General features: G+C 45.6%; 1 protein-coding gene across 1 annotated transcript in view; it reads right to left on the reverse strand.

Moving 5' to 3' along the window:
• LMLN (leishmanolysin like peptidase) overlaps nt 1–17,784 on the reverse strand; it is a 407,342-nt gene that overhangs the window by 206,092 nt on the left and 183,466 nt on the right. Inside the window, exon 10 of the mRNA XM_069224294.1 lies at nt 7,064–7,171. Coding sequence (XP_069080395.1) covers nt 7,064–7,171 — 108 coding nt within the window. The remainder of the gene's footprint in view (nt 1–7,063; nt 7,172–17,784) is intronic.

Below are 17,784 nucleotides of genomic sequence, written 5' to 3' on the forward strand. Positions count from 1 at the left end.
GAGACACACTTGCTAGGAACCACTGCCCCATCCTAGCGCGAGGGGGGTTTGACAAAGTTTTCCACGCAGGCTTCTCGAGGGGCTCCAGAGGAGTAGCTATCCTACTCCACCGTTCGCTACCCATGGTGGTCACCTCCACACACTCAGACCCACATGGTAGATATATAACAGTGACCGGCACGCTACACGGGTCACCGGCCAATTTTGTATGCGCATATGCCCCTCCAGCTGGCTTCGAAACCTTAATACTAACTCTCCGCAAGGCACTCATAAACCTCCCGCAGGGACTCACGTTTATCGGTGGAGACTTTAATGCAGTCCTAGACCCTAAACTAGATGTATCCGGACCTATTTCCTCCACCCGAACCGGGAGAGCAACCAATTTAAACGGTTGGACATCGGGACTGGGACTGTGCGAGGTATGGAGGACATGGCACCCCAAAACCCGGCAATACACACATACCTCAGCAGCCCACCACTCTCAGGCAAGAATCGACCTCGTGTTTATGCCTGCTCTAGACATCTCTAAAGTCACAGGGGGAGAGATACTACCTCGAGGGGTCTCAGATCACTCCCCAGTGCAGATACGTCTGGGGGACGCAACCCCGACCCAGCATCCAACGTGGCACCTAAACGCCTGGTACCTGCAGAATGAGGAGTATACCCTCGAAATTAGGGAACACCTTACTCAATACTTCGATCAAAATCTGGGATCTGTTCGCTCCCTGGGCACAGTCTGGGCGGCATCCAAAGCCACGCTTAGAGGCTATGCCAAACACCGCGTACGTGCCTGCGAACGAGCGCGAGACCTGCAGGTGACAGCCCTCGAGTCCAAAGCCTTAGCCCTGGAGCAGTCTGAGACTACCGCCACATCAGAATCCACCCTAAGACGTCTAACAATGATTAGGGAAGAGATAAAACAGTTGGTGCTCGAGGCCGCAAAACACACCTGGAGGGCGGCGGCGGCCCGCGGGTACGGATGGGGCGATAAGAATGGCAAACGCCTGCACTGGCTGGCCTCGCGCCCATTAGCCGACAGAATTATCCCCGAGGTCACGGACGAGGCGGGCTCGGTCGCAAAGACTCCAAGTGATATCGCGGCGAGCTTTGCCTCGTATTACACTCACCTATACGCGGCGTGCCCCCGCCCACTAGCTGAAAGGGAGTCTCCCCTACTAGATGACATGACCCTCCCCGCTATCTCACATGCAACCAGAGAGATCCTGGATGAGGTTATTACTCTGGCTGAAGTCACATCAGCCATATCCGGACTGGCACCGGGAAAAACACCCGGACCAGACAGCTTCCCGTCTGAGCTCTATAGTAGATGCGGGGACATTCTAAGCCCCCACCTGCTCAACATGTTGGAGGAAGCGGAGAGGGTCGGCCGATTCCCCACCGGATTAGACCAAGCCACAATAGTGGTGATCCCAAAGACCCAACCGCCATCACGGGACCGCTCGGCTTACAGACATATCTCCCTGCTAAACGCCGAGATTAAGGTACTCTCAACAATACTTGCTACCAGATTAAAAGTAGTGCTCCCCTCACTGATACACCCAGACCAATGTGGTTTCATGCCTTCTCGCAGCACCAGGCACTGCATTAGGAGACTACACGTTGCCCTGGCCCAACGCGACACACTGGCCGGGTCCCCCCTCACCCTTCTTCTGATAGACTTTGAAAAAGCCTTTGACACAGGGGACTGGACATATCTAGAACACGTTCTAATAAAGAACGGATTTGGACCCAAATTTCGGGGTCTTGTTAAACTGCTTTACTCAAATCCAACCGCTTGTGTCCAAGTGAACGGGGTGGCCTCCGACCTATTCCCCCATCAGTCGTGGGACCCGTCAGGGATGCCCACTATCACCGTTACTCTTTGCCCTCGCGATTGAACCTCTGGCCAAACTGCTGAGAGAAGACCCACTGGTAACAGGTTGGACATGGCCCACAGGCCCAGAAGACCGGGTAGCGCTGTACGCGGACGATGTCCTCCTTTATCTATCCAACCCAGCAAAGAGTGTCCCACGAGTCTTAGAACTCATGGACCTTTTCTCGCAGGCCTCCGGACTAACACTTATCCCCGGAAAATCCCTGCTGATCCCTCTACACCCCTCTAGAGACTGTATAACCTGGCAAAAAAGCATCCCAATCCGCCGCAACAGTTTTAAATACTTGGGGGTTCACATAACTCTACTCCCCAAACTAACATGGGAACTTAACGTCACACCGCTCCTTAAGAAGTCCAAAAAAGATCTCCAACGCTGGCAAAACCTTCCACTTAACACACTGGGGAGAATAGCATTATACAAAATGATGATACTCCCCAGATTCCTCTACCTACTACAGAACTTTCCATATCCAATCCCACGGAAATGGTTCAATGAGATCGAGACAATGACGCGGCAATTCATATGGCGAGGTTCCCGCCCCAAACTCTCCTTTGTTACATGTCAGAGAGACATTTACGGAGGGGGACTGGGTATGTCTAACTTATACTTTTACTATTTGGCTATGCAACTACTAGTGATTAACGACTGGCTATCAGGAGGGTGGACTGACCCCGCATACAGACTAGAACTCCAAACACTGGGCTACAACGGGGTGTTTGATGCTCTATACGGGTGATCCCGCAAAGCTTCCCCGAAGTGACCAGGCTGGTTCTCACGGGTTGGCGGGCAGCACAAAGGGCCACGGGGTGGTGGTCACGTCTAACACTACAGACGCCTCTTTGGCAGGAGAAGTGGTTGGGGGAGGTCTCCGCGCTAGAGGGCTTCCGGAAATGGGACATTATTGGGATATCCACACTTGGCGACATCTGGGGCAACTCACAAATCCGATCTTTTGAGGAGCTTCAGAGAACATACTCTCTTAATAACACCCAATTTCACAAATACCTACAGATCAGACACGCTTTACTAGTACACATACGGCCTGGAGACGACATCCCAGAGTATAGCCCATTAGAAGCAAGGGTCATGATGGGATATCTAAACAAAGGAGGAATCTCCCAGATCTACCGTTCTATCCTCACTAACACATCCCCCCCCCTCGAGGAGCTTCGCCAGAAATGGGTCCCATGGAAGACTTGGAATGGAGAGAAGCATTGATGGCCCCTCGAACACTAGCCATATCTACACGATTCCAGTTGTTGCAAACCCTTTACCTACACGCAGCCTATCTTACCCCTAAGAGACTCCATCGGGCCAATCTCCGACCCACAGACAAATGCCCCCGGTGTTCCCAACCAGGAGCCGACTTTTTTCATATGGTCTGGGCTTGTCCAACTGTAGTGTCGTATTGGAGATCAATTATAGGAGAAGTCTCCGAGGTACTGCAATCAACAGTAGAGATCTCCCTGACATCACTCTTACTAGGGGCCCTAGGCGAGATAGGGCTAAACAGGGCGAGCTGTACATTCCTGGGAGTGGCCTGCCTTGTGGCAAAAAGAGACATCATGTCAGAATGGAAGGCTACAAAAGCACCGTCCCTCACCAAATGGAGACGAGGAGTAGATTGGTGCGCAGGGTGCGAAAAACTAGTATACGATGCGAGAGGGTGCCCTGACAAATACACTAGAGTGTGGGGACCATGGGTGAGTCTACTAACCCCTTGACCAACCTAGGACAACAGAACTCCCCAAACAATTCCCCGAAACCAAAAGCACTCGAGGGGCAAGGGGCACTACTACCTACAATCCCAACTCTGCTACGGTTGAGGGTCACACTTACACCACACGAGACAACGAGTGAGCCGGTTCCCTTTAAAACCATGAACATAGGAATTACTAATCCCGGGCTGTAAAGGTGGGACCAAACTCAAACTCAAATCCTAACTGCAATATTAGTCTTCATAGAAGTATACGGGGGCCGAGACAGGAACGAGCAAGAGGGAAATGACAGACAATATATCTCAGAAGGTGTTAGAGTATTGGTATTGGTGTTTGCATTCACTGTTATAATACATTTTGCATTGTGTTTTTGCGAATATTTGTTCGTTTATAAAAATAAATAAAAAACTCTTTATAAATATAGTAAACAAATGTGAAATGAATGGATGTTTTTTCCTTCCCATTCCAGAACGTCTAGTCTTTCTTATATCGTTTTAAAACAAGGACTTCAAGCCCCAGAATGAAAAGAAAAAACTGGTCTGGAGCACCTCGTCATGCATAGACCTGGGAAATCTGTTATCTATGCTACCGGCAGAGCCTTTCGCACCTGTGCTGCAAGAGAAGTGTTAAAAGCTGAGATTGTCAACCATGTGTGTCTTGGTAATGCCATTTCAACAATTCTTTTGTTTCAGGCTATGTAGAAGTGTGAGATTGCTGGTAAAAAAAATGGCTAAGTGTGAGCATGCAGCAAGTCAGATCAGATACGATATCACAGGCGCAGCAGATCTCCATGGCTCAAGTTCATTAGAGCCCTGCAGTCTGTGCCAAAATAAGGTATTTTAATGCAGGGCACAACATTTGCATTTAATTTTTACTGTTTGGTTACCACCAAAAGCAATGCATCAGGAGCTTTGTGATATCACAGCGCGATGTCAGTGAGTCAGGTTATTGTATGTATTTGGTATTTGTAGAGCACACAACTCTTCTCAGGAGGGATATCCCGGCGCTAGACTGAGTCAATTACTGGTTCTGATTAGGACCTAAAGTAAATACAGCCATAATTTCAATTATTTTCTAAATGTCAACAGATTACTATGTTAACACTTACTGCTTGTCCTGGTTTTTGGTTTTTAAAATAAGGTCATCCTACAATTTGCAGAAATAAAAAGTAGTCTTTAAGACAATTTATAGGTCCCTCATACTGCAGCAACTTCTCCCTCATCTAGAGCACAAGGAAGATCTACGTATCCTGATACACTTGCATAGCTCTAAACACCACATGGAACCTTCTGAGTGCTTTGAAGATGGCACCAGTTTCCCAAACAGCAGAGTAAGCCATGGTGGAACTAGACATTGTTAACCAATTCAGTGACACTGGCTGCCACTACCGGATATACGGGTGAGAATGGAGTCCCACTTCCCTTATGTTGTACAGTGTTTAGTTGTTGCAGAGCATGCACACAGTCCTGGTTACACGCCTCTGATGTACTAAAGCCTGCTGAATCGCTGACCCTGGCTGGCAAGGTGGAGTACTAAAGGTAACCTTGCTGCCTGTGTCTGGTGCGGCTATAACTGTGACAAAAAGAGTGCAGATACGAAGAGTGCTGGCAGCCGCTGTAGCACCTAGGCGCCTTAGGCTGTTAAATGGGCTGCTCTGCAACTCTGTCTGTGCCAGCAGATGGGAGGCACTGCAGGCACAAGCCTCAGGGAGGCATTCTGGTAACATGCTACTATAGCTGCCAAATTCTCAGACTGATTATGTGTGAAATGTCTATGGTTTCAGTGTGTGAATGAGTGACATTCTGATGTCAAATGTGTGGGACGTTTCAAGTGACACTTTATCACGAGTGAATCAAAGCAATGACTGGCATTGGAGTGCCTATCTGAGTTTTCTTTTATTGTTGGAAAACATCACACAACAATAAACACACGCCTAAAACTATCCAGGCCTAATAGTTTTAACAATGATTATTAACAGTATCAGCTTAATGAGCAATAAATGATTTGATTGAATGAATAATTTGAAGTAAAAATCTTTCAGTTCCGTTATCCTCTTCATACCCCTTTCTTTTGCAGTTTTTCAATGCTAGACATTTATGCCATTTTGCTCCTCTCAAGTTTCTGAAGTCATGGATAAGTATTACATCAAAGTCTGTTATTGCCATCTGTGTCACCTTAACCATAGTGGATCCAGAAGGCGCACCTGAAGGATGTACTTAGTTAAGCTTAGCATTTTGGAATACCTGAAACTGCTCCTGCTGGAGTGGCATGGTAAGAATGGGTCATGGGTGGAAGAGGGTGGAAAATGTATCTCCTACTTTCGCTGAACCTTCTACAAAATTGGATGCAGCTTAGAGGAAGATTATTTGCGTTCACCTGGAATTACTTTTATTTTCTCCTGAGTCTTTAAGGAAGGAGGAAGAAAACCATTCGAGGTTTGTGTGCTTCTGGTGTTTTTGTCATTGGATCTTATCTTCAAAGGAGAACATGACTGGAATAGCAGAAAAATAATTTAGTCTCAGACAACCTGATTTCCTTATGGTGCATCAAAGAGCGTACCTTATGCATAACTATGCCCTACATTTTCCAAAGGCACCAAAGCCACTCATTATGAAGGACTGTATCAGACTTATGCTAGCAATAAGTATCTCAGGGTTTAAATTCAGATGACTTTGGGCGAGAGCCAAATGTTGGCGAGGAACATAATAGCTTACCAATTTAGGAAAAAGAAAAGATCAATTAAATCCCAGTAGGTCTCTTCCTTAGGGGGCAGAAAAAAATACATTTATGTCACTGGTATATGACACATTAGATAGAAACAGTGATATTAACTGCGAAGTCTCTCAAATCTGTTATTTTGCAGATCTGTGCCAAAGTCAAGCAGCACCACAGAGCTGGTGGGCTTTGGAAGGGGATAGTAATGCTCTGAAGGGATCTGGTTCACAAAAGCAAACTGTGATAGGGAGCATCTATGGGAACGTCATTTATGCAACACACATCAAAAGAGGTCCTTTCTTCTTAGAAGCCCCGCTGTTCATAGATACTGAACAGACTTGGTCTCTGTGTCCAGTTTTGAACTACATAGCACTTATAAGCCTTACATCGCAATAGTTTGTGCATTCTGAAAGCAAAAAACTAATGTATTTCTGTGGCTTGTAAGATAACTCCATCCTACCCAACAGTGCTAAATGCTTTTTTCCTCTCTTTGGAAAAAAAGAGGTAAAAGAGCTGAAAGAAATGGAAGACTTTGTCTCTGACAGATCTTGCCAAAAAGTATGCTGGGCTAGTCATGCTTTGCCTTCCATGTACTAGAAGGACTACTTAGTAGTCCCCGATAAACTACACAGTTGTCTTTTAGTAATAATTCAAGCATTTTGTTTTTTTAAAGAAAAACTCCAAGAAGAAAATGGCATTGACCATATAGGTTCATAAAACTAAAGGTATACTTACCTCCAACAGCCTTTTCTCCCAGTGATTTAGTTCTGTTCCCATACCACCCTGGTTTTCAAGCTCCATTCCTTCAAGAACTGGGCAGTTGAAATGTTTTTGAGCCTCTGCCTGCAATTACAAACAGCTGTTGAAAAGACTTTCAAAATGGATCACAAACCAGTCATTTTCTTAATTCATCAACAGTGTATGGAAATACTGGCATATGGAATTTTAATAGAAGACAATGAGTTAATGGTTGTAAACTTGCAATATATGAGTAAACCAAAGGAGCTGTAAAGAATTCACTTACAGTTGTTTAAGAGTTTGACATTTTGGACAACAGAATGTGAAATATGTTATTAATTGGTGTGCAAAGGTGTGTAATCTAAAATGTAAGAGACGGTGGATGTGTTAACACTGAAAGGTAGAATTAGTGAAAGGATACAATTCTATTTTGTAGGTACCATTGAAACTTATTTTTGGGCAGGGATTTTAAAACTTATTTTAACTATAAAAATAAATTAGAGTAGAATCAAACATCATTCAGAACCTGTAGAATTAGGGTCTTCCCTGTTAGAATCATTAACTAATTTGTCACTCAAATGATTCATTTTTGCCACAATTTTGTAATCTAGGAACCCTACGTTTCTATCTACTAATATTACCCTCCCTAAGCCCATTACCAAACCTATGACAGTTAATACAAAACTGTTTAACTTGTTACACCTGAAATGGCCCCATAATGCTAATTCATCTTAGAATTACTTGGGTAGACATACCACTATCCTGAACCATAAGACTGGATAAGTATTTTATTGTCACGCCTTTTTAATGCCACCCAGACGTTCTGTATGATTATTTTCCCACAGAACCATCTCCCACATTAGGGAAATAGAAGTCCTGAAATTAAATGGAACTACAAAGGCAGACAATTAATTCACAATACTGAATGCTGTGCCGTCTTAGCAAGCACTGGTTCTCTCCTACCCACTATCTTTAGAGACACAAAAAGTATTAGTCCAAATAATGTATATAACTCTCCATGAGGAAAATGTGCAAACCACAAAAGTCCAAAAGGTGACTTGCTGAAATCAAACTGCAAATTGGGCATTGTGGCTCAGTGAGCTAAGCACCCATTGTATGGTCCCAGGTTCAAATTCCAGCAGGTCCACTAAGCCTTCATCCTTCTAATATCAAAAAAACCGAGTACCACTGAGTTGGGCAAAAAAAAACATCTGTTGGTTGTCAAAACTATGTGCACTATACAAATACACTAGTTATAGTTTATGTTACCAGGACCAATAAAGCATAAGTTATATGAATGTATTTGCGCTAATGGCCTGCTTCCGCAACAGTTTGTGACAGCATTCAAGTGTGTTTACACCATAACAGGATAATATGAGGTTCGGTTTGGAATTCTGGTTGTGGGAATATAAGAAATTCTTGCTATGCTTAAGGGGATATTTACATAGTTGCTTTCTTGTAACACCTCTGATACAGGTAACTGAATGTGAGATCACCTATCAGCTTGTCTTCCTTTAACATTCTTCACTTCTATCTTTCACATAGGTCTCGAGATTAATTTACTAAATGATTCTTCGAAGAGCTGCATAACTCTGGGAAAGTGGGCCAGTAGTATACACTGTACTTTTACCATTATCGACTCCAATTGCTCTAGGAATGCCTGCTGAGCGTACCCTTCTACTGCTAGCAGTTTAGCTTTTGACACTCCCCTAATTAGTTCAGTGGATGGGCTACATAATTTCCTCTGTAGTTTACATAGAGCATATGTGATTTCTTGCATTTTGGAGCTCAATCTAGACTGATGTAATGATGGCTTCCCCGAGTCGCTTAAGCATGCCCCCAGGTAATTATAGGATCTTTTTGTTTCTATGATCTGTAAGCCCAACCTTCACCTAAGGACAGCGTTCCTTGTGTGTTGCCCAAAGGCTACCACTTTGGTCTTGCTTGCGTTAGCTACTAACTCATTGGCATCTTGGATAAATTTAGGGCAACAAGGCCTCTTTGTAGGCCGACTCTGATGTGGTCAAAAATTACCAGCCCATCTGCATACTGGAGTAAGTGTAGTGTGTGCGATCCGATTTTTGGGGTCCCCTCTGTAGCCCCTTGGAGGGCCTTCCACAAGTCAGTCGTTTACAGGTTAAATAGTGTCAGTGCCAGGATGCAGCCCTGTTTTAGAATTTGATCCGTGTAGAGCTTGTGGGAGACAGTGTCCTCATTCAGTTTTATTCTCACCCAAGTGTTATTGTATAACAAGATGATGGCCTTCAGGAGTTTGTTAGGGATCTTCCAACTTTTTAATTTGTTCCATAACTTTCTGGACACCCCGTCAAACGCCGACGAATAACGTTTCTTAAAATGTTAGAATAAACAAAACTAGCCTTTACCAACAATTACGCTGAAGGCCTGTGAAGTTAACAATGAGCAGACTCAAGTGACTTAATGAAAGCCTGTTTGATCACTTTCCAAGTAGCCATCAGTAATGTGGAGCACAACTGCTGAGAGATCGCAATGCTGTGACTCATTCCTCTACCGTCACCAATTGCATTTCTCTTAAGACAGTCAAAGTGGCAACCTGCCTCCCTCTCATCCAAAGTATCCATAAAATGTTTTCTTTGGTAGCTATTATGCTGTGTGTTAGTGGTATTAGTTACTTTTATTGCTTTGCTCGCCTTTGACATTTTTGTGCTTGCTCACTATGACACCATAGAGATAACCAAGCTGTACACCCAGGTGAGAGGGGTTTCCTCCGTTTCAGTGTATTTCCCTATTGTAGTGTAAAAGACCACTGCTCGTGTAGATATGTGTACTTATGCATGTGCACCACATTGGGAGCAATGTAAAAAGTGCCCAGATCTTAAGCTGTTGCTGCAGACTACACATTCACTCTCATAGATTAGTCCATTTATAAACTGCTTTCTCTTAAAGCAACCAGTTTCAATAAGTGACCCTCTTCTCCGAGTATCCATGCAGGTTGTTTTTTTTGGGAATTCCATGCTGTGCCTCAGAGGCCCAAGCCCCTCTTTTTGCCCGCTCGTCTTTCATTGAAGTCTTTGTGCTCACTGCGTCAGCGTGAAGGTGACCAAGGTGAACACCTGCATGAGAATGGTTTTCTCCAATGCAATCCATTTTCTTTACTTCCAGATTTTCAGGTGGCAATTCAGCTGCAGGGTTTCATCATGCTATTGGATGAAATTAGTTACTTAACTGTAAATCTAGTTCTCCAGGGTTGGTATTTTTCATATATTAATGTGCTTGAGTCATTCTCCACCATATTGATGGGAATCCTCAGTACATTTAGAGAGCAGTAAGCAGTGTTAAAATGGCCATATGCCACAACAGTGTTTATTTAGTGGGACATCCACCTCATTTTAAACAACCTTCATTCCAGCTAAAGAGGTGGTGGTGCTGAGCTCTTCTACTTTTCCTAGGGGCTATGGTAGCCAGATTTCTGCTGCATGTTGAGTGTAAGAGAGTCCTGCTCTAACCTATGTTTGACCTTTAAACAATTACTTCATGATCTACTTCATTCTGCCTGTACTTCAGCCAGCCCTATGTTCAACTGTCAACAAAATGTAAGTTGTTTTTTAGGGAATATCTGAGATTTTCACCTTCGCAATGGCTAAGGGAGACAGTCAATTGTAACTAAATGTTACTTTAAATGAAGGTGACGAGGTCTCTTTTCAAGTCCTGCTCTGGCTGCAGCCAAAAGAAAATTTACATGGCGGATCCTCTTAGCCAGTGTATTTACTGTCTTTATCCTTTGCACAGAGCATCTCAATGCGACATTTATAGGTCATTTCCCTCAAGTACTCTAAAACACAAGGAAAGAAGGTAGGCTTTTTGATGAAAAACAAGAAAAATCCCTCTTCTTAAGGGAATACCTTTTCCTTGGTGAAAAGAGCTCCACCACGAAGAGGGTACAGCTGACAGGGCATGGAGCAAGCATTGTGAGGTTAAGATCTAAGCGACATCGATCAATCTCCTGGTGATCCTGGAGACCCACAAATACAGTCTCATTCTTGAGGGGGAAGGAGAGTGATCAGAGACTCCACGTAGGTGACGGTGAATCTTTGGTTTAGGTGAAATTGGAGGGCGATGATGGAGGGAAAGGTCCAGGCTCTGAGGGCACCCGTCAAAAAGAGCTGAACAAGATGGGCAACACGAGGGTGAGGGTGCTCCCAGAAAGAAGCTAGGCGGAACACACTGGTTGCAGCGGCAGATCCAGTCACAGGTGGAAGTTCTGAGGTGTCAAACGGAGGTGGCCATGGATGTTTGCAGGCCACGCGAAGGAGCCAGAAGCTTTAACAACAGCGGCCTGGCGTAGGCAGCCAAGTGATTATAGAAATGTACCACCCAGACTGAGGAAATCTAGGAAGGTCTGTGGCGGAGCCAGGGGAAACCTCTTCTAAAGCTTCCACTAGGTCTAGGCTGTACTGGAGAGTGTTGGCAGTAAGAGGTGCGGTGATGGTAGACTCTACAAGGGACACCTTGGCCTCCCCATTGGGCTCATGCAAAAGTGGTGAGAGACCTACAAGGACTACTGAGAGAGTGCTGCCGATAAAGGGGGACACAGTGCACTGTTAATTCAGTGCTGTGCCTAGCGCACTGCTGGCTAGATAATCTGTGGACAATTACTGCAGCAGAAGTGGGGTGGCATCAGAGTACTAACCTCCCAGGCAGTCAGTGTACAAGATAGGATGGATAAGAGGGAGGACTGCACCGCAGCGCCTGGATGGAGGTGGGGAGGCTTTTGCGATGTGAGAGCTTGGACTACAATAGCAGCAATGAAGTTCTACTAAATAGGAGGTGTAAGGCAGTCCTAAGGATTGACTTGTGAGAAGTGAGTGTTCAAGGGCCAACAATTTGAGCTTTCGTGAACTGCTAGATAGCTCAAAAAGCTGCTAGAGCGTTCAAAAAGGTGCAAATTTATTTTGAGTGTCTGTCATGTGACAAACCCTGTTGGCATTGGAAGAATGAAAATCACGAAGGACTAGAACACCCACGGGGCCTTGCAACACAGGCTAAGGAGGCTCTGGAAGTGCGACCACGCTCCCCCTGAGGTGAGGCTCTGGACAACAGGCTACAAAATAAACTGGACTAGATACTCAAGGACATTTTTACTTCCAAAGAAGCTGTGGGGACCAACATTGAGATGGTGGTAGATGAAGTTGCTATCATGTGTGAAGACTTGCACAATTTATCAGACAGTTTTAAACACGGAAGAGGCCTGGAACTCAATCAGCCCCACTACAAAACTTTTAGCAGCAAATATCAGACCTTTTGGCGAGAGTCCAGTTCCTTGAATACGGGGATGAAAATACAGGGGGCACACGAAGCAGCACGATAACATTAGAATAGTGGGTGAAGCAAGATGGCTGATGAGTAGCGCCGCTGCTGCTGGCTCTCCCCTGAGCTCTGAATGCCAAACGTCTGCGGCATGCAGAGGTGGTTGGAGGACTAGAGAGGCAAGTCTGTGGCTCTGTAACTGCGCCGCTATGAGAGAGCACTCTGCTGTGCAGTCTCGCAACAGGATAAAACAGCGGGAGTGGTTGCAATTTGGGACCCAGTCAGTATGTTTTGCCGACGACGCTCTTCTTCTGATTTGCCTTGGGGGCCACACATTTAAGACCTGTGGTGCTTAACCGAGTGACTGTGCTTATTTTTGGATGAATCAGTTTGATCGTCAGCAGTATGGCACCAAAGGCACAGAAAACTGCTAGAACTGTCCGCAACAGGTCACAGGCCACAGCTTTAGGATCACGTACAGCACCAGGGACAAGGGGAGCCAGAACATACCAGTGGAGGCTCTGCAGGTCTGAGAGTGGACTCCAGCTCTGTTAAGTCTGTAATTGCCAGCATCCCAGCAGCATGTAAGAACTTTGTTAACCTGGACATTGCTTTGCCACTGCAGCAGGAGGGCCTGCAAACCACCATTACTGAATTGTTTTTGCGCCGGCACCCAATTTAGTACGCATAGTGTACCAGGCCCCCCTTTACCTCATGAACGAGCCGGTGTGGTGCCCTAGGTGAATGAGGAACACTGTGCCCCACTCCTCAAAGACAGCAGCACTGCGGCGGATATGGGTTTGATAAAAGGAGGGCACACAGCAATTGAGAACCAATCCACCCACTTCTCCATACAAGGTGCTGGGACGCTGAGGCAGTGGCGGGTCCCCAGCCACACTGATTGGGCTTTGAGGAGACTAGTTGGTTTTGAGCCTGAAACAGGGGAACCTGGAATAGGCAGATCTGAGGGGCCTGAACAATTGTCTTGGATAGTCTCCAAAGAAAAGGAGGTCATATTCAATGGATAAGGGCAAACATGAGGCTTACTGGTCCAGCACAACCCAATGGAAAAATGTGACTACTGGTGCAGAGGAGGTAGTAAATCCTCCTAGCGTGAGGGAATCAAGGGGGTTTGGCCATAAAACTGACCATGCCAGGAATAGTAAAAGTTCTGACCATTTTCAAGAAGGAGGTGACAAATTTAGCTCCCTCACTGATGGGTCGGAATCCCCAAGCTTTAGCCCAAGCCTCAGCCCAAGTGAGGAAGAAACTGGTTCCTGCAAGTCTGTGGCCAGTGAAAAGGGTATTTCTACAGCTCTGGGAGCCAAAGAAAAGTGGTGGAAACAACAGAAAAGACTGAAAATGAAATCTGCAGCACCCATGGTAACGAGAGCTAAAGAGGAGCAGGACCAGGAGGTAGCCACTTTGAAATGGGGTTACTCCGTTACAAGACTCTTGTATCAAGAGGGAGGGCATAGAGCTCATTGGCATGTTGAGACTCATTTTCAGACCGAAAGCAACAAAGCATCTGTAAGGGGTTTTAAAGAAAGTGTAAAAAACTTTTGTAGAATTTGGAAAAGAAACCTAACGTTATTGAGTAGAGAGCAACGTTGGTAGATGCGGATGTGGGGGTCCTCCACGGACATGTTGAAACTCAGGAGGTGCAACTCTGACATCATGTGGAAGATGGAGGACTTTGAAAGTCGCCAGCAGTGGAAAAAAAACTACCTTTCTTTTGGATGAAAGAGGAGACCGAAGGCAACGCTGTTGGACTATTCATGATAGATCTGCTCAAAGGTGCTTTCCCAGAGCTGGGACTGGGAGTCAGCGGTGCAGTGTCTATAGATTTCCGCTTATGTGCAAAATGCAGAGCTATCCCCCCTAGGAGCTAATGAGAAGCACCAGAGAGCTGTTTTTGTATTTTTGGGGAATTTCTTACTCAGACAAGCTATCTGTGAGAAAGCACGTCCTGACGCTCAGCGATGCTTCAATGGTCACACATTCTTTGTCCGCCCCGATTTCTGTCAGGTCCCGGTGGAGCGTAGGTGCTCAAGCCCTTTCAAGAGGCTGGAGCAGAAGCATTTTTATTGGCTCAAGCCCGCTTGAAACCTAACTTTAAGGGCAGAATTAGAACCTTCACCTCCGAAATTCTGGTCAAGGAGTACTTGAATGGTCTGGTCTCTTCACACCATGGGTAGCCCTTTTGGTCAGGATAATGAGATTTCACCAGACTGTTTTGTGTAAGTTTTTTCACTTTTCGATAAGGGGGCGACTGTCATTTGCTAGCAGGCATATGCTTTGACTCGATCTGTCAAGTTATGGTAAACTGAGGATGTTTTTTTGCATTATTTAAATCTGCAGGTAGTCTTGTGTTCATACATCGGTGGTTCTTGATTAGTTGTCCCTGGTCGATGGCCACCTTCTTCTTTCTTTTTTATTTTTTTGTTTTTCTTTTCTGTATTATGGATTCTTAGGATGGACTGACATGTAGAAATGAGGATCGGGCAAAGGGTGGAGCTTGCAGGAGTGTAACTGTGAGTTATCACTCAGGCCATTGCCTTTACGAGGTAGGTGGAGAAAGGGTGGAGGGAGGGGATGGGATTGGGGGAGGTGTAGTGGTTGTGGGAGTGCTTTGGGGGGAGCAGGGAGCAGGGTCTGGTCCTTGGGTGTTGCAGGGGGTCACGAAAGAAAGAAGAACAACAGGCTGGGGTGAGTCTGTGAAAACAAATGGATGGGCTGTATTGGAGACATAAGTGTTCCACCTGGGCTGACGGGGTATGGGCAACAATATGATGGGGGGCCAGTTAAGTGTGATAGGTTAGTATCATTGCAAATTTGCTCATAGCCTCTATACATATCTGTGGCTTTAATAAAGGGGCGAAAAGAAGAAGGGTTGCAGAGGGCCTGAAAGCCTTAGAGGCAGATCTTTATTGTCTTCAGGAAGCCAATATAGGTCGCACTAACAGGAATTTGATGGAAACTTTAGGCCTGTTGCTGGTGGTTTGTACAACCCAGGACACCAAAACCAGGGAGGTGGCTATCCTGGCTCGTATTAAGCTAGCTGACTTTAGATGTTGTTCCGCTGACAAATATGGGAGATGGGGGTATAACAGAATCTCGGTACAATGCAGGGTCTTTTCCCTTATGTTCACTATATGGCCTAGTCTTAGATGAACCAGATATTCAAGACTTTCTATCAGTTGAACTTGCAGCTTGGCCTTCCCCATATGTTGCATGTGGCAATGTTAACTTTAATGGATTGAGGACTACATCTCGGGACTCAACACGCCCCAATTCTCGTCTCCATGCAGGTCATAAACCGCATGTGTATAGAGCACTTTGTAGCTTTCAAAAAGCGATCGGCCTGCTGGATGCCTACCTTAAGCTCAAAGCGCCAGATCCTGGCTTCACATATTCGGCCTCCTCATGGCTCACTGGCTCAATTAGACTACTACTTTTTGACACCAGATTTACTAAATGGGGCTCAAGTAAAGTTGTTCCCACGAATTATGTCCAGAACACTTTGGTTATTGAATAAATCTAGGAAAGGCGCACAAGGAACACTCTGAGATGGTCATTCAAGAGATCTTCTGTCTGATCCAACTTTTGTCCAAAGAATGCGTTCTTGGAATCCTGATTTTTTAAATTTGATTATATGGAAGGTGTCCCATTAGGGGTGGTATGGGACATTTTCATTGCAAGGGTATGGGTGGGGGGTAGGGGGGAAGCGATCCCTTCGATTTAGTTTAAACCATCAGAAGCAGAGCCATCTGCTTAAATTTGGGGCTCTATCAGAACCTTACTAAGGCAGCAGCCCTCCTAGTCACCGCCATAATATAAGGGTCTGATCTTGAAATCACCGCCAAATAAACAGCAGGAAAATTCACAGCAAAAAAAACAAAACATGCAGGATAGTTCCAAGCCAGAAGGCAGGACTATTATAAGCTCAACAATGGGTGGAAGGGGATCTTTTAGCAGTATGTACATGCCGGAAGGTTGCAGAAGGCTATGTTAGGAAAATAAAAGACTCATGTGATGGTCTGGCCTTAGATTCTGAAGGTTTTAGAGAGATTTTATGGGGCTACTATGAAAGACTCTACCAAGCCCAACCTCTAGGGTGGAGCAGAACATGGAGTAGCTCCTGGGCAGTGTGGTCTCAGTAAGAATTACACCAGGGGGCGAGATTGCTTAGGGGCTAATTTCACAGTGGATGATTTACAGGCAGCGCTATTTGAATTGCCTTCGGGTGAGGCAACAGGGACCGATCTAATCCCGCTAGAACTTTACAAGACCTTTTGCACAGTATTCCTTCCAGCTATGCTCGAGCTCTTTCTCCAAGTGCAACAGAGTTAAATGCCCTAGAGTTTTGACTGGCTATTTCTTTTACCTTCGAATTTCCCCCACACATTAGACTGAATCCAGAGACGTTTCTTCGAGCAGTACCCTTGCGCGCCGTTAGGTGGCGTCAGTCGACTCCGCATCCGTTGTTGGCGTCATGGTCACCGTGATGACATCAGGGTTGAATATAGGCACCACCTCGGCGCAGTGATGTCAGTTTCTTTTCACGACATTCACACCAAAGTGTAGAGCTATGAAGAACGCTAAAGTGGTGCGCCAGAGGTAAAGCCCTAAAAGGGGAATCCCTGTCCCTAAAAATCAGTTTGCAAGTGGGGAGGATGGGTGGGTCAGTAAGGAATCTGCAACTAGAATATGTCTCTACCAGATAATTTGTTACCGAAGATAAGTAACCTGTTCATCTGATAGAGACTTCTAGTTGCAGATTCCTTACCTTAGAATAGATACCCAAGCAATACCACCACCGGAGGAGGGCTGCGAACCAAAATCATACTAGAAAGTCCTGCAGGACCGAACAACCAAAGTAGCGGTCTTTGCTGACCTGACTGTCCAGGCAGTAATGTTTAGTAAACGTGTGCAAAGACACCCACGTTGCTGCCTAACAGATGTCCAGGACAGGAACTCGGCGTGATAACGCTGTGGTAGCAGCAGTTGCTCTGGTTGAGTGAGCACAAAAACTCCACAGAGGTTGCTTCCTTGCCAAAGCATGGCACATTTCGATGCAGAGAAGCACCCTTCAGGAGATGGAACGCTTCTACACCACCTTCCCTTTCTTCACACCCACATATCCAAAGAGTTAATCGTCCACCCGGAAATCTTTAGTGCGATTAATATAGAACGCCAACGCTCTTTTTGGATCCAGAAGGTGGAGTCTCTCCTCCTCATGAGAAGGATGTGGCGGTGCGTAAAAAGTAGGCAAAGTGATGATTGGCCCACATGAAAAGGTGTGACAACCTTGGAAAGGAAGGTTTCCATCATGCGTAGCACTACTTTGTCAGGACATAAAGACAAAAATGGAGGCTTCGAAGAAAAAGTCTGGAGCTCACTCACTCTGTGAGCAGAGGTGATAGCCACCA

This window comes from Pleurodeles waltl, chromosome 3_1 (assembly GCF_031143425.1).
Source record: "Pleurodeles waltl isolate 20211129_DDA chromosome 3_1, aPleWal1.hap1.20221129, whole genome shotgun sequence".
Classification (NCBI taxonomy): Eukaryota; Metazoa; Chordata; class Amphibia; order Caudata; family Salamandridae; genus Pleurodeles; species Pleurodeles waltl.